The sequence below is a fragment of the Gigantopelta aegis genome, chromosome 7, assembly GCF_016097555.1.
Source record: "Gigantopelta aegis isolate Gae_Host chromosome 7, Gae_host_genome, whole genome shotgun sequence".
Classification (NCBI taxonomy): domain Eukaryota; kingdom Metazoa; phylum Mollusca; class Gastropoda; order Neomphalida; family Peltospiridae; genus Gigantopelta; species Gigantopelta aegis.
The window spans coordinates 40,914,997-40,937,360 of record NC_054705.1 but is presented as its reverse complement, the minus strand read 5'-3'; the positions used below and the strand labels follow the sequence as shown (position 1 = coordinate 40,937,360).

General features: G+C 37.9%; 1 protein-coding gene across 3 annotated transcripts; it reads left to right on the top strand.

The window, feature by feature from the left end:
• The first annotated feature begins 259 nt into the window (after positions 1 to 259).
• On the top strand, positions 260 to 14,959 carry LOC121377126 (mitochondrial nicotinamide adenine dinucleotide transporter SLC25A51-like). Of its 3 annotated transcripts, XM_041505013.1 has the most exons (3): positions 8,075 to 8,142; positions 8,922 to 8,963; positions 13,037 to 14,959. In XM_041505013.1, the coding sequence occupies exon 3, from the start codon at positions 13,142 to 13,144 to the stop codon at positions 14,015 to 14,017; it is 876 nt and encodes a 291-aa protein (XP_041360947.1). In that variant the 5' UTR covers positions 8,075 to 8,142; positions 8,922 to 8,963; positions 13,037 to 13,141; the 3' UTR covers positions 14,018 to 14,959. The 3 variants fall into 3 exon arrangements, with proteins under 3 accessions (XP_041360946.1, XP_041360945.1, XP_041360947.1); XM_041505012.1 differs by lacking the exons at positions 8,075 to 8,142; positions 8,922 to 8,963 and adding an exon at positions 260 to 487; XM_041505011.1 differs by lacking the exon at positions 8,922 to 8,963 and having other exon boundaries at positions 8,028 to 8,142.
• The last annotated feature ends 7,405 nt before the right edge of the window (positions 14,960 to 22,364 follow it).

Genomic DNA, 22,364 nt, shown 5'->3' with positions numbered 1-22,364 from the left:
GAGTTCAAGTGCACCAATCCCAAATGTAAACGTGACATGACAAAATAAATGCAATTTTAAGTTTCGAATTACAATTCTGCTATGATAATAAACCCCGGAGGGTATTATATAATTCAGTCTCGTACGCTTCACAGATGACACGGGGAATAGAAAACAGTTAATGTTATTATATACACGTGACATAAATATGAAAAGATATGTGGGTCAGGGACGTATCTACAAATAAAAGGCGTGAGAGTGCGCGGAGCACATCTCACTGCCAAGTTAAGTTTAGCTCGTTTTAATAACATAACAGACATGCAAGAAAAGTCTGGATTTTAATATCTGTTCAGTGATACGCTAGTTGGGACGTTAGTTTGGTCAGGAGATGGGGGAGAAATTTCAGTAGCTGCACCTAGTGGATCCGCCCTCTTTTCCGAATATAAAAATTAATGTCGTGGCGTGGATTTAGTGTGAGACGCGACAGTCACGCAAGTGTAAACAGAAGGTTAGTAGTTTTTATTTGTCCTGTTGTTTGTTTCTGCATTCAGTGTGCCAGTGTCAGGGCCGTACCCTGACCAAAATCCATGGGGGGGGCACTAAATTTTATAAATAATTTTTAACATACTATAAAGATTAAACATTTCTATGCTATTACTGGAGATATATAAAAAAAAAAAAAGGACAAGATTCTCAGGGGGGGGGCAGCTGCCCCCCTCCTGCCCCCCCCCCCCCCCCGGAGGGTACGGCCTTGAGTGTTGTGGAATTTTAAGTTTTAAATACAGCAGTAGCAGAGGCGGATCTAGACCCCCCCCCCTAAATTTTGCGACAGTTATAATTTTATTATATATTAACTTTCTTTTCTTTTTTATGATCTCCTTCCAAACCTCCCCCAAAGTCCCTTTGGTATTCGGCCTCATGTCATTGGGGTCCCCCTAAATGGATTTTCTGGATCCGCCACTGAGTAGGGTCTAGCTACTAGTAGGTCTACGTCCATCTTAAATTTTGTGCCACTGTAACTCTCCGACTAGCAAGGAAACCAGGGGCGGATTATGCTTTAGGTAAGGTGTGTGTGTTGGGGGGGGGGGGGGGGGGGGGTCCGAAACAATATGTAAATGTTTATAATTTGAAATTATACATTTTATAGGATACCTCAGAGAGAGAGAGAGAGAGAGAGAGAGAGAGAGAGAGAGAGAGAGAGAGAGAGAGAGAGAGAGAGAGAGAGAGAGAGAGAGAGAGAGAGAGAGAGAAGCGGAGAGAGAGACGGAGAGGGGAGAGGTGAGAGACCCAGAGAGAGAGAGAGAGAGAGAGACAGACAGAGTTTGTGTGTGTGTGTTTACTGTGAACTGTTTCAAACTGATGCGTACACCAGCGCTACTTAATACAGGTTTTTTAGTCGGGGGGTCCATGCACCTGGGAAACACCCATAATCCGCCCCTGGGAACGCCTTTTTTAAAATATAGAATTTACTACAAGTTATTTATTTCTGAGCCGATTGTTTTCTAAAGTACACACAAAAATAGTATGTTTTTCTTATTTCCTGGAGACTACTTTCCTTCTGACGTCAAACAGCTGAAATTATTTACAAAAACAAAAAAGAAATTGTAGGCAGATAGGACGGACTATTATAGGCATAGTTGGGAGGGGGGGGGGGCTGGGGGGGGTAAGGAACTATTCTGAATTTACTACCATTGTAATAAATATGTTTAAAGTTTGGGTTGTTTAACGACACCACTAGAGAACATTGATTTTATTAATCATCGGCTATTGGATGTCAAACATTTAGTGATTTTGACATATATATAGTCTTAGAGAGGAAACCCGCTACATTTTATTTTTTTCATTAGTAGCAAGAGGTCTTTTATATGCAATAATCACACAGACAGCAAAGCATATGCCACAACCTTTGATATAGGCCTACCAGTCGCGCTGCACTGGCTGGAATGAGAAATAGCCCAGTGGGCCTACCAACGGGGATCGATCCCAGACCGACGGCGCATCAATCGAGCGCTTCAGTAGTAAAATTGGGCTAGCTGCTACGCCCCGCCCCCTTGTTACATGTATAAACAAGGTGTCTGTTGCATGGGCGTCGATCGGTGGTTGACAGGGGGGACGCGTCCCCCTCACTTTTCAACGCCGGGGGACCATCTATATAAATGTCCCCCCCCCTCCCCCCCCCACACACACTTTTTCGTTTAACTAACACACACTAACACTCCCCCCCCCCCCCCCCCCCCCCCCCCCCCCCCCCCCCCCACACACACACACACACACTTTTAAAGTCAGATTGACGCCCATGGTCTGTTGTCAACCTAATGTTTGTAGTAACCGAAACAGGATTTTACCTTCCGGACGGTTTGAAAAATATATATTACGAAATAACATGAAAAGTGACTGCTACAAACATCAGTACACGACCGCAAATATATTGGATCATACAGACACTGGTATTCTACACAGGAAATTTATGCAACATGTAATCTTAATCGGGAAAAAAAAGAGGCTCTCTCGATTTTGACCCTCGCGTGACAACCTTTTTTTTTTCTTTTTCTTTTTTGATTTCCCGTGGTAAGATTTTTGGTGGGCTGTTCTTACTATGACGTAAAACCGCATTTGGATCCAAAATGCCATCGCACATGAACTAGAATGTGCATTCTGATTTCAATTTAAATTTGCCCCTTATTTCGGTCTCAAATATACCAACCTTTTCTGAGCAATCCATGCTTTTAAAAAAACAAAAAAAATGCGCATCAATTTTAGAACTTTGGTCTGACCAGAGACCGACTAGTTGGAAAGATCTTACAATGGCTGCAAACTCAGGGCAGACCCTAGTTTTTAAAGGGGCAGACCATAGTTTTAATAGGACATACCCTAGTTTTTAATGGGACAGACCCTAGTTTTAATGGGACATATCCTAGTTTTTAATAGGACATACCCTAGTTTTTAATGGGACAGACCCTAGTTTTTAAACACTAAGACATAGTTTCACTACTAGAGCTGTTTTCCGTACCGTTCAAGTGTTTTTAGTCATCCTGGTGTTTCTAATACCACGAAATGCATTTTTCATATTTTTAAAAACGCACGTGCGTCTGAGAAGTAACGGTTATGGAGTCGAGTTCTAAATCTATTTTTAAGGATATTTCTGTTTCAACGTCATAGGCTCTTGTTTCATTCCGTTGTAACTTTATCCAAATGTGTTACAGGTTTGTAGACTGGCCAAACGTAGTGTCCATTTTCATGGCTTGAAACTAGGATATGCGACTTTAAGGGCCGTTTCCGATATACGTGGTTTTTTTGTCACAACGCGGGCGCGGTTACCAAAACTCTGCGCCGCTCATATGGAAGCTTGCTATTTATAACCATAGAATAGACATTTTGACGCGTCCGTTTTTCACATCTTCACCGCGCCCGCACCATGTCACAAACTGCGCATATGGTATGGGACACTAACGACAAAACAATATTAAAGGGACTACCGCACCCATTGTAAGATGTTTCCGTTTTAACATCTTGTCTTTTTGGCAACTAAAATTACACATTAATTTATTAAATACCGTACATATTCTTATTATGAATACTAGTATCCGTAATTCCGTATAGGCCTATTCAATGTGTTTGCGGTCGTGTTTGTAGCAGTCATTCGTCTTTTTCGAAATATACTGATGGAGAGAAATAAAGGATCACACAGATAGCAACAAGAAATAATGACTGCATCAAAAATCAATTCATATTGTCAGAAATTGACTGGGAACATATAGGCAGCACAGTCAACGCTACAGACATTGAATCCCACATTACAACTTGGTATTAAATACAGACATTATTACGCTAGTAGTGAATTCAATTTCATCTACAATTCGATGTGTTCCCTTATTTCTTTCCATCAGTATATATACCGTATATATTATTGGAAGGTAAAATGCGGTTTGACAACTACATACATTAGAACAACGACTATTTTCTTTATACAGATACTGGTATTCTAAACAAGAAAATATCTTTAATACGTAATTTTAGTCACTAAAAAGACTCCATATATCGGAAACATCATACGTGTACGAGACAGGGGTGCAGGAGTGCAACTCCCCCCCCCCCCCCCCACCCCCACCCACCCCAAGTGCTGGAGCAAAACCTCAAATTCGGGCAAAAATTATACAGATATTCGGGAAAAATGTGCTAACTTGATACCTTTTTACGATGTATTTACATCATTCTACACTCCAAATTAGTTGTAGGCCATGTAAAAATATGTAGTGGTTCGTTTGCAACTGTATATATAGCTGTTTGGTAGTAATGCTAATCAGGCGCGGATCCAGGATTTTTTTAATAGAGGGGGCCCAAAAGCCGTTCTTGTTTTTGAAAATAGAATTTAAAGATCCTTGACAGATGGTCGGAATAAGTTTGCATTTTTGGTGTATTCTGTAATATATAATATATATATATATGACTAAAAATAGGGTGGGGGGGGGGGGGGGGGAAGGCCGGGCCCTTTGGGACCCCACCTGAATCCGCGCCTGCTAATACCCAGTAAATATATATGAATAAAACGTCGTTATTCAGATTCGGGTCTTTTCGTTTAATTCAGACAAAAGCCATCCTGCCCCCCCACCCCACCCCACCCCCACCCCCCCAAAAAAATAATTTTTTTTAATAATAATAGTAATAAAAGCCCTGTACGCCCATGTTACAATAGCAGCAAACGTGGGGGGGGGGGTTCTTATCTTTTTTGTTATCTTTTTTCTTTTCTTTCTTTCTTTCCTTTTTTTTTTTTTTTTTAGTAGCTCAAACTTCATTTTACTTCTTAATATAGGCTACATATAGACTATATTGTTTTGTTTTGGGGTTGTTGGGTGTTTTTTGTTTTTTTTGGGGGGGTTTGTACGTAATTTATTTCGAGCTATTAGATACACCAGCCTTTGTTAGACGAAAAATAACCCAATGGGCCCACCGACGGGGGTCGATCCTAGACAGACTGCTTATCAAGCGAGAGCTTTACCACTGGACTACGTCTCGTCCTGTGTCGTATTAAAGGGACATTCCTGAGTTTGCTCCATTGTAAGATGTTTCCGACTAATAAAATATGTCTACGATTAAACTTACATATTAAATATATTTTCTTGTTTAGAATATCAGTGTCTGTATATTCAATGTGTTTCTGGTCGTCCTAATATTTGTAAGAAGCCCAAACTGGATTTGTCTTAAAATAATTTCGTACGTACGAAAAAAAAACATATTTTAGGAAATAAAATGAAATTTAACCTAGTACAAACATTAGAACTATCAGAAACACGTTTAATATACAGCCACTAATATTTTATGGGGGAAAATATATTTGATATTTAATTATAATCGTTAAAACGTCTCTGTTAGTCGATAATATCTTAAAATTTGCAGCAGACTCAGGAATGTCCATTTAACTTGTTTACGACAAAGAGAGTCTTGTTTATTATTAAGATTACATATTAAAGATATTTTCTTATTTAGAATATCAGTGTATGTAGAAACAAGGTGTCTGTTGTCTTAATGCCTGTAGGAGCCAAAACTAAAAGTTTAAAAACGTTAGTTGATTTTTTATTTAACGACACTACTAGAGCGCATTGATTTATTAACATCGGCTACTGGATGTGAAACATTTAGTGTTTTTGATATATAGTTTTAGAGAGGAAACCCGCTAAAAAAAAAATTTCATTAGTACCAAGAGGTCTTTTATATGCAATAATCACACAGACAGCAAAGTATATGCCACAACCTTTGATATAGGCCTACCAGTCGCGCTGCACTGGCTGGAATGAGAAATAGCCCAGTGGGCCCACCGACGGGGATCGATCCCAGACCGACGGCGCATCAATCGAGCGCTCATGGGCGTATGGGGACTCTTTGATTTAGGGGGGCTGGAGGGGTTGATTTGCCCGAAATTTTACCCAGATAAAAACTGCCCGAATTTTACCCACTGTTTTCCCACTGTTTTGCCCGAATTTGGGGGGGGGGGATTGCCCCCCCTGCCCCCCCCCCGGGTCGTACGCCCATGCGAGCGCTTCAGTAGTAACATTGGGCTAGCCGCTACACCCCTCCCCCTTGTAACATGTATAAACAAAGTGTCTGTTGTCAACCTAATGTTTGTAGTAACCGAAACAGGATTTTACTTTCAGGACGTTTGGAAAAATATATATTACGAAGTAACATAAAAAGTGATTGCTACAAACATTAGTACACGACCGCAAATATATTGGATCATACAGACACTGGTATTCTACACAAGAAAGTTTATTCAATATGTAATCTTAATCGCAAAAAAAAAAAAAAAAATTAATAAAAAAACAAAAAAAATTCTGGTCAGTGCGCGCGATAACAGACTTTTTTTTTTTTTTTTTTTTTTTAAATTTCCCGCGGTAAGACGTCGATTTTTGGCGGGCTGTTCTTACTATGACGTAAAACCGCATTTGGAGCCAAACTGCCATCGCGCATGAACTAGGACGTGCATTCTGATTTCAATTTAAATATGCCCCTTATTTCGGTATCAAATATACCAACCTTTTCTGAGCAATCCATGCTTTAAAAAATCCGCATCAATTTTGGAACTTTGGTTTGACCAGAGACCGACTAGTTGGAAAAAAACTGGCAGACCCTAGTTTTAATGGGACAGACCCTAGTTTTAATGGGACAGACCCAGTTTTTAAAGAGACAGACCCTAGTTTTTAATGGGACATACCCTAGTTTTTAATGGGACAGACCCTAGTTTTTAAACACTAAGACAGCTGTTTTCCGTACAGTGTGTTCAAGTGTTTTTGGTCATCCTGGTGTTTCTAATACCACGAAATGCATTTTTCATATTTTTAAAAACGCACGTGCGTCTGAGAAGTAACGGTTATGGAGTCGAGTTCTAGATCTATTTTAAAGGATATTTCTCTGTTTCAACGTCACAGGCTCTTGTTTCACTCCGTTGTAACTAATCAGGCGCGGATCCAGGATTTTTTAATAGAGGGGGCCCAAAAGCCGTTGTTGTTTTTGAAAATAGAATTTAAAGATCCTTGACAGATGGTCGGGATAAGTTTGCATTTTGGTGTATTTTGTAATATATAAAATATATATAACTAAAAATGGGAGGGGGGGGGTGGAGGGCCGGGCCCTTTAGGACCCTATACCTGAATCCGCGCCTGCTAACACGTTGTTATTCAGATTCAGGTCTTTTCGTTTAATTCGGACAAAAGCCATTCTGCCCCCCCCCCCCCAAAAAAAAAAATAATAATAAAAGCCCGGTACGCCCATGTTACAATGGCAGCAAACGGGGGGGGGGGGGGGGTTCTTATCTTATAGCCTAATGGGCCCACAGACGGGGGTCGATCCTAGACAGACAGCTTATCAAGCGAGAGCTATACCACTGGACTACGTCCCGTCCTGTGTCGTATTAACATTCATTCATCCATTCGTTCATCCATTCATTCTGCCCCCCCCCCCCAAAAAAAAATAATACTAATAAAAGCCCGGTACGCCCATGTTACAATGGCAGCAAACGGGGGGGGGGGGGGGGTTCTTATCTTTTTTCTTATTCTTATTCTTTTCTTTCCTTTTTTTTTTTTTTTTGTACGTAATTTATTTTGAGCTATACTATTAGATACACCAGCCTTTGTTAGACGAAAAATAGCCTAATGGGCCCACCGACGGGGGTCGATCCTAGACAGACAGCTTATCAAGCGAGAGCTATACCACTGGACTACGTCCCGTCCTGTGTCGTATTAACATTCATTCATCCATTCGTTCATCCATTCATTCATTCATTAAACAAGTTATGACTATTTTCCGCTGTTTTAAAGGAACTGTCTCTGGCAGAGTTTGGGTTAGATTTTTCGACTGTTTAATGCTTTTTATGTGCTGAATCGAAACCAAAGGAAAATATTAAATACTAATGATGACTATTATTCAGTGCAGTCCTATTGTATATAAATAGAAAATATTAGAGGAATCACTCGCGGAGTTCCAAGTGACAGATATTCATTTACCATAGTTGAAATGTATTTGGCCAACAGAGGTCGCTGTTGGGTCGACTTGTACTGGGATGCAAAGCGAATCATTTCAATGGAACCAGTTGATCAATAGAGAGAAAAAATGAAAAAACCACGGACGTCCAAAGACGTGCGAACATATTTGCTGTTGCCGATTTCTAAGGTAAACAAACAAAATCATGCGCTTCACTTTTGACTTGACTTGTCAATAGCATATTTTAATGGACCCCATTTTGCATGGTCGCCGTTGATTGAAATGTAGGCCAAACATTTGGTGGTGGTGCTTGTAACTTGTGCCGTTGTGGTAGGCCGTTCATAAAAACTATTTGAGCAGTCACATGGGGAAAACCTACAACTTGGCAAAAAATATGTTTTCTTCTTTTCTTTTTTGGTAATGACTTTAAAAAACTAAATCTCAAGTATTTGGGCTCTATCTTAATTATATCTTGTAAAAATACAGCATTAATGACGTCACTTTTTCAACATTAAAGTCGACGTCAAATACTCAAAATTAAATTTCAACGTTCTTTACGTCTTACCTTATTCTAGGTTACTTCCCGCCTAATTTCAATGAACTCAAACGATTTGGAATCAGTACTTCTGAATTTTCGGTTTTCCCAGTATTTTAAGTTAAATATATTCCAAATTTTTATTATTATTTTAGGTTTTTTAGTGCTATATTCCAAATTTTATTTATTTATCAGAATAAATCTATAGATCCCATACATGAATGTAATACTAATTTAGTAAATCATAAATGGTTCCATGAGTGACAGATATGAAATTTAGCTAACTACAACATTTTGCACATTTTTTTAAAAATCCCTTTAACATTTTGCACCCACCTCGCTTTATTCAGATTCCTGTATCCACCATAGAGTAATTTCATATTTTGTTGATGTCGTACTATCGAACTGTATCGTTTCATTCTTCCGTTGGTAGGGGGCATGTATCCTGGACAGAAGGTCGAATGGTTTTATACAGGTAGTTTTGTTTCATTTGTGACAAGTGTTCATTACTAAAAGCATTTATCTTGGGCGCCAAATAATATATACACCACCTAACTACTTTTTATCAGCTGGCGATATTAATGCGATTGATTCATTCAATGAAGAAATAAAAAGAATAAGCAATGTTATCCCAGTTTATGGTGCAGTCGGTTTAGGGTTGATCCCCATTTGTGGTCCCATTGGGCTATTTTTCAATCCAGCCGGTGCACAACAACTGGTACACCAAAGGCCGTGGTATGTGCCATCCTGTCTATGGGATGGTGCATATAAAAGATCCCTTGCTGCTAATCAAAAAGATTAGCCTATGAAGTGGAGACAGCGGTTTTCCTCTCTCAGTATCTGTGTGGTCCTTAACCATATGTCCGACGCCATATAACTGTAAATAAAATGTGTTGAGTACAGCATTAAATAAAAATTTCCTTCCTTCTAATCGAAAAGAGTAGTCCATGAATCGACAGCGGATTTCCTCTCTCTATATCTGTGTGGTCCTTAACCATGCAGGGCATAAAATGTGGCACAAACAATTTTGTCGTTCATCTGTTGGATATGCAAAACCAATATCAGCATAAATGCTGGATCGTTCGTGCAAAAGCTGTAATTGTTCGTCAGAAAATCTTTGAAAAACATCACTGGTGTAAGAAAGATACAATGTATCCGTTTGAAATCAGCATCGCATTTGATACAAAATTAGCGCTGTCTTAGAAGTCTCGAACAAGTTTAGTAACATAGTTGCATGTTCCCTTTGATCATTTTGCTACGTGCACAAACTCAATGTTGTTCGTAAATTAAAGGGACTGTCCTGAGTTTCAGCCATAGCAAGAGTTCCTCCATTCCCCCCCCCCCCCCCAGCAAAATAAACATTCTATTTTTTCTTTATTTTTGAAACAATATATTATTTTAAATTTGTTTTAAATGTACAACACTACATACGCATAAAAACATTTGGGATTTTGCTATGACTTAAATAATTTAAAATTTTGTTTGGCAGTTGGAAGAAAAATAAATTGCAGTGAATAAAATTTGGCACTCATTAGAAAATCCAAATAAACGTGTTGTTGAAAAACTACGTGCAGTGGGAAATCACTGACCTAGATGAACGTCATATGTGCTTATTGGTAATGTTTGAACCAGCTTTTTCGTCATTGCACACACAAAGTATATTTTTGTTTTGATGGTATAAGAAAAACTACGAAAATCACTCATCTAAGATTCTCGTTTGAATATCGTTGCCCATTAATTTTTTTCATTTGTATCTGAACTACTGAAAGGAAAGGACAGAAAATGTTTTATTTAACGACACACTCAACACATTTTATTTATGGTTATATGGCGTCGGACATGTTTAAGGACCACACAGATATTGAGAGAGGAAACCCGCTGTTGCCACTTCATGGGCTACTCTTTTCAGTTAGCAGCAAGGGATCTGTTATATGCACCATCTCGCAGACAGGATAGTACATACCACGGCCCTTGTTACACCAGTTGTGGAGCATTTGCTGGAACGAGAAATAGCCCAGTGGGCCCACCGACGAGGATCGATCCCAGAATGACCGTGCATCAAGCGAGCGCTGTACCACTGGGCTATGTCCCACCCCCCTGAACTACTGAAGAAAATCGTTTGTATAAACACCAAAACCACACAAACGACATACTGGTTGTCTGAAAAATTCTAATTTTATGCCCTGATCACATGTCTGATGCCATATAACCGTAAATAAAATGTGTTGAGTGCATCGTTAACTACAACACTTCCTTCTGTTGGATGTTAAACATAATTTGGTAATTTTAACATATACTTGTAGTCTATATTTATATATATATAAACCAATCGTGGTACGGGGAAACCCCACTGAGGTGATTCGATCCTATGACGTCACGTAAGCACCTCAGTTGAGCAGTAACCCATTGAGCTATATGTAGATCCCACCCCAACATGCATTTTACTAAAAAAAAGAAAAAAAAAGACAACATTTCTAAATGATATTGTTATGTTTATAAGCAATAATAAATAATAAATATTTTTTATTATTATTATTCCAAATATTTCATGAAGAGTTTCTTTGATAATTGGTAAAGCAACTAAGAACATTTAAAGCTGTATTTCCTAGTTATTATATTCAAGTCTATAGAAAATTTCGCCAAATTATGTTTGAAATATTTTTAAACTGCAAAAATCCCACTTATTTTGTAACAAAATATCACTTGTTACATGAAATTATTTTGCCATTTTAAAATAAAATTCACCAATTATTTTCAAGAACCGCTACTGGCAGGTTTTTCAAGTACACTCAGAACTATTTGAAAACCTAATTTATACCAATCACTGTCAAGCATTCAAGGCTACATGTACGTGTATTTTATTGGTTTCTCGATAATTATTAATGGAACTGGCCGAGAAGCTCAAACTTCAAAGACGCTGTCAAGGTATTCTGAATTTCTGAATCAAAATGCTGATGATTTTAGTGTAGACCGCATTGATTAGTTATGATGTGCAGAAGATCGTTGCGCACAGTTTTTAAACACTGTATAGCATAAAATATTAGCACTCTTAAAATTTAGAGAAATCTAAATTTAAGTGACGTATTATAATTTAATTATTTAACATCATAAAACTTTCAGAAATTAAAACAACTTATACGAGCTTACATTGTAGGATAGATGAAATACGTGTAATAGTTGACTTTATGCTGAGCCGGTTTAACGATTATTGGGGCCTGTAGCACAGATAACAGCGGGTCCACCTTCCCAGAATATATATTTTGCAAACCCCTCGGGGAGAGGGGAAAAATTACCTGGGGAAAATAAATCACCGCATGGGGCCCATAGCACATGCTACATACATGTGCTACTATGGTAAACCAACTCTGACTTTATGCAGCTTATAGAGACACTTTTCATTTAGTACAAAAGTGCAGTAATGTACAGTAACTATTGTTGTTAACTCTCCTTTTGATTTAATTAGTGGCATGTAGTCATTGTTGTGCGTTCAGTTAATCACTGAAAAACAATGACACGAATGGTTTTCGGAACAATCTGGTGTCTCTTTAAATTTAGTATTAATATTAGCATCTTGTATAGCCTCGATAAATTTGCAAAAATGTAGCGTGTTTCCTCTCTAAAGACTAAATCTTAAAATTACCAAATGTTGACATGTAACCAATAGCTGATGATTAATAAATCAATGTGCTCTAGTGGTGTCATTAACAAAACAAACTTTATCTCTGACTATGTCAGAATAAGCAAATGTTTATGTATATACAATAGACAATGATTAATAAATCAATGTGTTCTAGTGGTGTCGTTAAACAAAACAGGGCGGGATTTTCCTCAGTCCTTCGAGCGCTCGCCTGAGGTGCTCAAGTCACAGGATCGAACCACCTCAGTGGATCCATTCAGCTGATTGCTGGGGGTTTTTCTCGTTCCAACCAGTGCACCACAACTGGTCAAAGGCCATGGTGTGTGCTTTCCTGTCTGTGGGAAAGTGCATATAAAAGATCCCTTGCTGTATGATTAGGAAAACATAGCGGGTTTCCTCTGTTGACTACGGGTCGGTGTGGGATCGATTCCCGTCAGTAGGCCCGTTGGGCTATTTCTCATTTCAGCCAGTGCACCACGTCTGGTATATCAAAGGCCGTGGTATGTACTGCCCTGTCTGTGGGATGGTGCATATAAAAGATCCCTTGCTGCTAATCGAAAAGATTAGCCCATGAAGTGGTGACAGCGGGTTTCATCTCTCAATATCTGTGTGATTCTTAACCATATGTCTGACTCCAATATAATCGTAAATAAAATGTGTAGAGTGTCGTTAAATAAAAACATTTCTTTCTTTCTTTGTTTCGTTACGGCTACATGTACATGTTTATGCTTGGTTTCTCCGATAATTATTAATGGAACTGTTGACTACGAGTCAGAATTACCAAATGTTTGACATCCAGTAGCCGGTGATTACTTAATCAATATGCTGTAGTGGTGTCGTTAAACAAAATAAACTTTATCTTTAAAACAAAACAAACCTTTAGCATTAACCTTCTCTTCTTTACTTTACAGGTATTCAGACAGACTAAGCTTGTGCTGCAAAATGAACGAAAACACTAGCACAGCATCGTGGAGCGATGACGTCCTCACTCACTACAAGCTACTGGTGACAGTGTGATGTCAAAGACAGTGACGATGTATCCGGCTGCCGTCTACCACAACGAATACAGTGAGTTCATCTGCGGGTGGGGGGCGGCGTTTGTCAACATCACAGCGACGTTCCCGCTCAACAAGGCCATGTTCCGACAGCAGCTCTACGGGATCTCAGGTTTCCGTGCCATCGGCCAGCTGCAGAGGGAAGGCCTGCGCAACCTCTATCGCGGGGTCTTCCCCCCGCTCCTCCAGAAAACCACGTCCCTGTCGCTGATGTTCGGGATGTACTACCGCTTCCAGAGGCTGCTCTGCGACTGCTGTCCGCAGGTCTGGAAGCCGGCTTCTCACGCGACGGCGGCTTTTCTTGCCGGAACTGTCGAAGCGACGCTGGCACCGTTTGAGCGTGTGCAGACTCTGTTGCAGGATAGGAGCTACACGGAACAGCTGAAGAACACACGCCACGCCTTCATGTCCCTCCGCGGATATGGCTTGCGGGAGTATTATCGCGGTCTGACTCCCATTCTGATGCGGAACGGTCCAAGCAATATAATGTTCTTCTTGGGCCGGGATTACTTGAAGGAAGTTCTCCCCCTCGACAATGAGGGAACGCAGAAGCTCATAAAGGACTTCACCTGTGGTGCTCTTCTCGGTGCCTTCATCAGTACGCTGTATTTCCCGTTGAACGTTGTCAAGACGCGGATGCAGTCGCAACTAGGGGGCCAGTTCGTCGGGTTTTTCGAGACATTTCGCGTCGTCATGGCCGAGAGACATTACAGCATTGAGAGACTGTTCCGAGGTTACCATCTCAACTACATGAGGTCGTTTCTCTCGTGGGGAATCATTAACATGTCTTACGAGTTCTTTATGCAAAATTTCTTCCGGAAAACGCCGTGTTCCTGATGTGATTTCTTTCATCTTCCTTACTGATAATGTGATAGTTTAATACAAGATTTAAGTACACGTATTTTAGTAACTTCTTTAGTAAACCGTTGCCTTCCTGATAAGAGTGTAGGTTGTTTGATGGTCAGTGGCGGATCCAGAAAATCCATTTTTGGGAGATGGGGGGGGGGGGGGGACAATGACAAAGCAGAATGCCAAGGGAACTGGGGGAGGTTTGGGGAGGATCGTAAAAAAAATATGAAAATTAAAATATAATACAATTATAACTCGCAAAGGGGGGGTGAGCCCCTGCCCCTCTCCCCCAGATCCACCTCCAACAGTTAAACCTGGAATAGATTACTCGTATTTTAATAGTAACTTTTTCATAAAAGTTGAAACTGTTATCTTCCTGATATAAAATGTGTGGTTGTTTGATCAAAGTTAAATGAGGAATAGATTAGATGTATGTTAATAGTAACTTCTTCAGGAAAGTGTTACCTTCCTGATTCATAAGAGTGTTTGATATTTGTAAGTTAAACCTGAAATAGATTGCGTGTATATAAGTTGGTAAATTCTTCAGGAAACGGTTCTGAGTGACTGTGTGATAATTTGATATGTACATGTACAACTTACGTGGAATAGATTTACATGTCATAATATTTTAGTAACTTATTCAAGAAACAGTTACCTTCCTGTTCTATACTGGTAAGAAAGAGTGTGTGGTTTGATACTAGTTAAACTTGGAATTGGTTGCATGTATTTTAGTAAATTCTTCAGGAAATTGTTACCTTCCTGATATAGTGTTTGGTTGTCTGATACAAGTTAAACTTGGAATTGGTTTCATGTATTTTAGTAAATTCTTCAGGAAATTGTTACCTTCCTGATATAGTGTTTGGTTGTTTGATAAACGTTAAACCTTGAATAGTTTACACATATTTTAGTAAATTCTTCAGAAAATTGTTACCTTCCTGTTATAGTGTTTGGTTGTCTCATAAAAGGTATTTAAACCTGGAATAGTTTACACATATTTTAGTAATTTCTTCAGGAAATTGTTACCTTCCTGATATAGTGTTTGGTTGTTTGATAAAAGTTATTTTAGTAAATTCTTCAGGAAATTGTTACCTTCCTGATATACATGTAGTGTTTGGTTGTCTGACACAATTTAAACTTGGAATTCGTTGCATGTATTTTAGTAAATTCTTCAGGAAATTGTTACTTTCCTGATATAGTGTTTGGTTGTCTGATAAAAGTTATTTAAACCTGGAATAGCAGTGTTCGAGATTAAAATTTTTGGCCAGTATCTCAGTTGGATACTAACATTTCAAAATCTGGTATCCCACCTGAGAATTTAGTATTATATGGCATCCCGGTGGGATACTGGGTTCATGAAGTTTGGTATCCAAAATTAAATTCTGGTATCCCCAGGATATCGGGATACCATTAATCTTGAACACTGAATAGACGACACACATTTTAGCAAATTCTTCAGAATTTCAAGCATTAAAACTTATCATCCTGACTGATAGCATGATCATTTGAAAGAAATTTTTGGATATGGCGCTATGGAATTGAATGCAACCACAGTCAACAGGGGGTATGTAACATGTCTCCCCCAGAAAGAAAATGGACTACGTTTGAAGTTAGGGTTAAGAAAATCATACAGTATTGATGAAAGTAATTAATTTTGTCAAAAAGTTAACTTTAAAAAATTAAACTCTGCATAAAACATTTGGGTATGGTGCCATACCCATTTTACCCTCTGACAGAAACCCTGGCTGTAACCGCCTAAGCTTTAAAAAAAAAAGAATACATACTATTATTGACATTTTGTCATAACAATTTAGTGTTGTCAATACAAATTCAATGTACTAACATCTTTAAATATGTATATGGTGATTTGGCATACAGTAGCTTAGAACTTAATAACAGTGAAACCTCTAAAAACATTATAGTTTATATACTTATTTTCATGTTTATACCCAATTAAGGTGCAAGCAGGCTGTCCTAGGCTCACATTTCAGCTATCTGGGCTGTCAGTCCAGTACAGTGGGTACCTGGAGGTGAACCCAGTACCTACCAGACTTGAGTCTGATGGCGTAATCACAACGCCACTGAGGCCGGTAATGGCTGACATTTTTTTCATAATCTCATTATAAATATATGTACAGGACCAGACCCTTTCTAAACCAGGTGCCCCTTAAAACGGGACTTTTTTCACGATCTCATTATAAATATATCTACAAACCAGACACACACCCCCCTTAAACAGGACTTTTTTCACAATCTCTGTAAATATATGTACAAAACAGAACCTGTCTAAACCAGGTACCCCTTAAAACAGGACTTTTTTCACGATCTCATTATAAATATATCTACAGAACAGACCCTTTCTAAACCAGACACTCCATAAAACCAGACTTTTTCACTTGTTTGATTTACAGGGGTTTCACAGAACAGTATGGTACGTGTGAGGCACTGAGAATGTGTTGTATATATAGTAGAATTAAATTCATTTTATGTAACTAAATGTGTGAGTGTGTGTTTTCAAAAATGATATTTATATGCTGAGCGACCAAAAAAAAGAAGAAGTGAACTCAAATACTCTGAAAATAATCTTCATAGTGTAAATTTACATACATGTATATACATTTATCTATATTCATAGTGTAAATTTACATACATGTATATACATTTATCTATATTCATAGTGTAAATTTACATACATGTACATGTATATACATTTATCTATATTCATAGTGTAAATTTACATACATGTATATACATTTATCTATATATGGTATTAATTAGAATACCAACTCTCTTAGGAGCGGGACGTATCCCAGTCGTAAAGTGCTAATCTGATGTTCAGTTGATCTAGGATCGATCCCCGTCAGTGGCCCATTGGGCTATTTCTCTTTCAGAGCCAGTGCACCATGACTGGTATATCAAAGACCGTGGTATGTGCTATCCTGTCTGTGGGATGGTTGTTATAAAAGATTCCTTGCAACTAATGTAAAAATGTAGCGGGTTTCCTCTAAGAGTATTTATCAGAATCACTAAGTGTTTGACATCCAGTATCTAAGAGTATTTATCAGAATCACTAAGTGTTTGACATCCAGTATCTAAGAGTATTTATCAGAATCACTAAGTGTTTGACATCCAGTATCTAAGAGTATTTATCAGAATCACTAAGTGTTTGACATCCATTAGCCAATTATTAATAAATCAATGTGCTCTAGTGGAGTCATTAAACAAAACAAATTTTAAACATTTCAGTGTTCACTGCATCGCCACCTAAAACAAAACATTTTGTGATTATTTTGAACTGTGGTTTCTGTTGTTACTCAGTATATTTTGTTTGACTTGAGAGTTGAGACATACTGGAGGTCTAGCTTAGATGGTTTAAATTAAGTCAGCTAAGCCTAGTTGAGGCATACTGGATGTCTAGCTTAGATGGTTTAAATTAAGTCAGCTAGGCCTAGTTGAGGCATACTGGAGGTCTAGCTTAGATGGTTTAAATTAAGTCAGCTAAGCCTAGTTGAGGTATACTGGAGGTCTAGCTTAGATTGTTTAAATTAAGTCAGCTAAGCCTAGTTGAGGCATACTGGATGTCTAGCTTAGATGGTTTAAATTAAGTCAGCTAAGCCTAGTTGAGGCATACTGGAGGTCTAGCTTAGATGGTTTAAATTAAGTCAGCTAAGCCTAGTTGAGGCATACTGGATGTCTAGCTTAGATGGTTTAAATTAAGTCAGCTAAGCCTAGTAGAGGCATATTGGAGGTCTAGCTTAGATGGTTTAAATTAAGTCAGCTAAGCCTAGTTGAGGCATACTGGATGTCTAGCTTATGTTTAAATTAAGTCTAGCCTAGTTGAGATGGATTCTAAGATTAAGTCAGCTAGTTGAGCATACTATGTTGGTTTAAATTAAGTCAGCTATGCCTAGTTGAGGCATACTGGATGTCTAGCTTAGATGGTTTAAATTAAGTCTGGTAAATTTACATGTACCCGGTAGTTGAAGCATAATGGATTTCTAGCTTAGATGGTTTAAATTAAGTCTACGCTTTTGTTCATGAATGCAGTGTTTGGGAAGGTGTACGTTGTAAGACATATTGTATAGATCTACAGATATATACCTGTTGAAGAGCAGACTTGTAGTCAGTTATGTTACATCATCACAAGAAAAGTTAATGTCTTTCCATAGCCATGTATGTATGTGTGTATACATAGAGTTACGTAAAAACATTGATGAAAAGAGAAACTGATCCCAGTTGTTTTCATTGTTTATTATTCACAACTCGTAGAATAAACATATATATAGAGAATATATGTACTCTTAACGACCTATGAGGCAGTATTGTTTATCTTTGATTCATGAGTGGACTCTTGTCAAGCATGATGTCCAGACATCGGAATAAGTCGAGAATGGTTGTTTATGTTACCAGGAGATTGCGTGTAACGTGTTAAGAAAGTCAATAACGGTAATGAATTCATTCTCCATTAAATAGCAGGGCTCACACGAAACAACTTTTGGTTTAGCCAATTTTTACATATGATGAGAATTTTATTGAAAATTATTAAAATGTAGTTAATTTAAGGAACATTTTATTAGCCAAAAGCTAAATGTTGTAGCCACTTTGTATAAAAATTAGCACTTGGCTAATTTGGCCAAGTACAGGGTGAGCCCTGAATAGAGGATAATACATGAGTGATTGTTATAGATACCATTTATCTTACAACGAATTGTTTTAAAATGTATCTAATGAGTGAAAGTGAGTTCGACATGTTTTTAAAGAACGAGTTGTATGATAAATTGTATCTAACGGATACAATATTTAGTATTCTATTTCTTACATTTCCTCAAAAACCAGGTTTTAAACAAATTTTAACATCTTTTTCGACTACAAGTTATGTACAGCCATTAATTGGACTTGTAGCTAGCTTACGCGTTACAGACAAATGATTGTCAGGTTAACTACTTCACAGTGTAATCAGTTTCAACCGTGCTGTTTTTTCATTGGATGTATGACATTGGTGACCTGGTCATCACCTAGGAGCAGCCAGTCGTATGTCTTGAAAGTGTTAACAAACGTGCATGTGTAAACAAATATGTGTTATCAAAAATAACGATGATGTTCTCACCATCGTGTGTGTAAAAAAAATCTTATTAAAACAAAAACTACACCACATAAATTTGTTTCATTTGAGTGTTATTCAAATATAAAATACACTATCATACAGGTACCAGAATCGGTACGCGAATAGTGATGTGAACAACTCTGGTATTTAAGAAAATGGTCACAAATAAAAATGTGTCGTATGGCAGCTAGTGAATCACGACTGGTACATCAAAGGCCGTGGTATGTGCTATCCTGTCTATGGGATGGTGCATATAAAAGATCCCTTGCTGCTAATTGAAAAGAGTAGCCCATGAAGTGGCGACAGCAGGTTTTCTCTCTCAATATCTGTGTGGTCCTTAACCATATGTCCGATGCCACATAACCATAAATAAAATGTGTTGAGTGCGTCGTTAAATAAAACATTTCCTTCCTTTTTACATTTCAGTGGTAGCCCATGGGCTATCAGGTATCTAAAATATGGTAGCCCAGCAACATGTTATGGTAGTTTGAAATTGAAAGCTGCACAGATTCATCCATGATGGAATAATAATCTAAAGGGCCTAAAGAAAAATATTTCCAAGAACCCAACCAGAACTAGAAAAAGGGCCAGCAATATTTTTCTTTTTATGTTTTTGTGTTTCTTTCAATTATTAATACATTGTATAATATGTTAGGCTCACCCTGCCCATTGCTATATTAGCCACTAATTTTATATAAAGTGGCTACAATATTTAGTCTTTGACTAATAAAATGTTCCTTAAATTAACCACATTTTAATATTATGTATTAATATGTATATATTATGTGGAAATTGTCTAAACTAAAATTTGTTCCAGTGTGATCCCTATATATGTTTTAAAAAAAAGCTTCTTGGATTCATGCAGCATAAACTGTGTAGATATAAATATATATAATATGTGAAATCTGCTTTGGCTTGGTCTTCATGCATAATGTAATTAAAGAAAATAGTCATTGTGTAGATCTATGTTAAAAAATACAGTTAGCAAATTTGTACAGTGTATTCAACAATAAATGTATAGATCATAATCTAAATAAATGAAATCAGTATACGTAGGTCCATGTATATAATAGAGTGTGGGTTTCAGTGAAACCTGTTTAAACCAGGGAGCTTTCTCGCTCCAGCCAGTGCACCATGACTGGTACATTAAAGGCCATGGTATGTACTACCCTGTCTGTGGGATGGTGCATATAAAAGATCCCTTGCTGCTAATCAAAAAGAGTAGCCCATGAAGTGGTGACAGTGGCTTTCCTCTCTCAATTTTATCTGTGTGGGCCGTAACCATATGTCGGATGCCATATAACTGTAAATAAAATGTGTTGAGTGCGTCGTTAAATAAAACATTTCCTTCTTCATGCATATGTAATTAAAGAAAATAGTCGTGTTAATCTATATTAAAAAATACAATTAGCAAATTTGTACAGTGTATTCAAGTGAACTTGACAATAGATCATAATCCCAATTAACAAATGAAATCATTTCTACAATATACGTAGGCTCATGTATAGAGGTGTGGGTTTCATCAGGTTGTACAGTGAAACCTGTTTAAACCGCATCATGCTGGGAACCTAATATTTATCCGGTGTAGACAGGATCCGGTATTCAGATGATGAAATTTTACACTTTAAACAATTCAGGACTATGAAACTTGGCCAGTTTTGACAGAATTCCGGTTTAATCAGGGTTCAGTTTAGAGAGTTTTCACTGCATACATATGAAAACAAACAAGTGTTCAATGTACATGCATTTGCAATATTCAGTGATTATATATTGTTCTCATATGTGACAAATGTCTCAGTCCTGTGAAAAAAAGTATGGAAGTTTGCCAAGTCTGACAAAAATGATCAGATCTTACTTCTCTTCTACCTTGTCTCTGTCAATAGGTCTGAACAAAACCAGTGTTATCCCACGTCTGGATGACCTGTCATTTGACCAATCACTGTCAGGGGTGAGATATAGCCCAGTGGTAAAGCACTTGCCTGTTGTGGTATTGATCTAGGATTGATCCCCATTAGTGAACACTGACACTGGTTTTTTGGGGTTTTTTACTTTCCTCTAACAAATAGTTTTTCAGTGACCAGTCCAAAAACGGTCTGTGTGTTGAAATGAGTCTACAACTTTACAGAGTTATTCAACTCCCAAGGCTGGCAGCCAGAATGGGTTAGTCTAAATTCACCCATGTATATGTAAACTATCGCTGCTGCTATAAAGGGGGCACAAGTCCCCTCCCTGTTTTCCACAGCAGTCATTACCTGTATGTCCCCTAAAAATAATTACATTTTGTAAAAAAAAGAAAAGAAAAATGGTGACATACCGTCATTTCCATGAGTGGCGGTCATTCCTAGTACTGGAGGGTCAAACTCCACCCGGACCCAAGTACCCGACACGTACAATAGATGACAAGCAGACTAAGTAATAAAGTAAAATAGCATTATGCATCTTAATTCCCGCAGTGAACATGGATGCCAAATCATGCCATTGTATTACATTTAGAAACCGGTTGATATATATGTTCAGTATTATGACGGATGGATGGCCAGATTAAAAAAAGAAACTAGTCGTGATCATATAATTATTGTATAACTTGTATCGCTGATTAGTATTAGTGCTGAAAGTAATGTCCTACATTGTCTCACTTGTATGTGTACTTGAGTCCTGTGAATGAGTCCTGTGAACGAACTGAAGTTTTGCTACATTCGGCCCATGCCCGAGTACTCATGCACTCATTATAAAGCTGCAGTCGAGAACAACAATTATTATAAAAACACTGATTGTTTTCTATGTGATGTGTACAATTTCTAACAGTGTTGATACGTGATATGTTCAAGAATTAACTAATAATGTTGAGCAGTTTTTAACAGGTTCTTTTGTATGTGATATGTGCTACTAACAGACAATGTTGAGCAATTTGTAACTGTTATGTGACCTTAATATTACACTAACAATATCCTATAACCAGTATTAAACAAATTCTTTTGTGGTTTCATCATATGCCGATAATATTTACTTTCCTTAATGTCACCTTAAAAGAATCACGCACACTTGAAATATATTGATATTATTTAATTGTTGTGTTGCCTTCGAAAAATTACGCACACGTTTAAGAATTATGTTTTTGTCATCTATGTGCATCTGTACAAGTCATAATTATCTAGGGCTAGCTCTCGCCAATCGCCAAATTCGCCAATCATGAATTTTAATAATTTTAGTTTGACCCCAAAAACATTGTGTGAT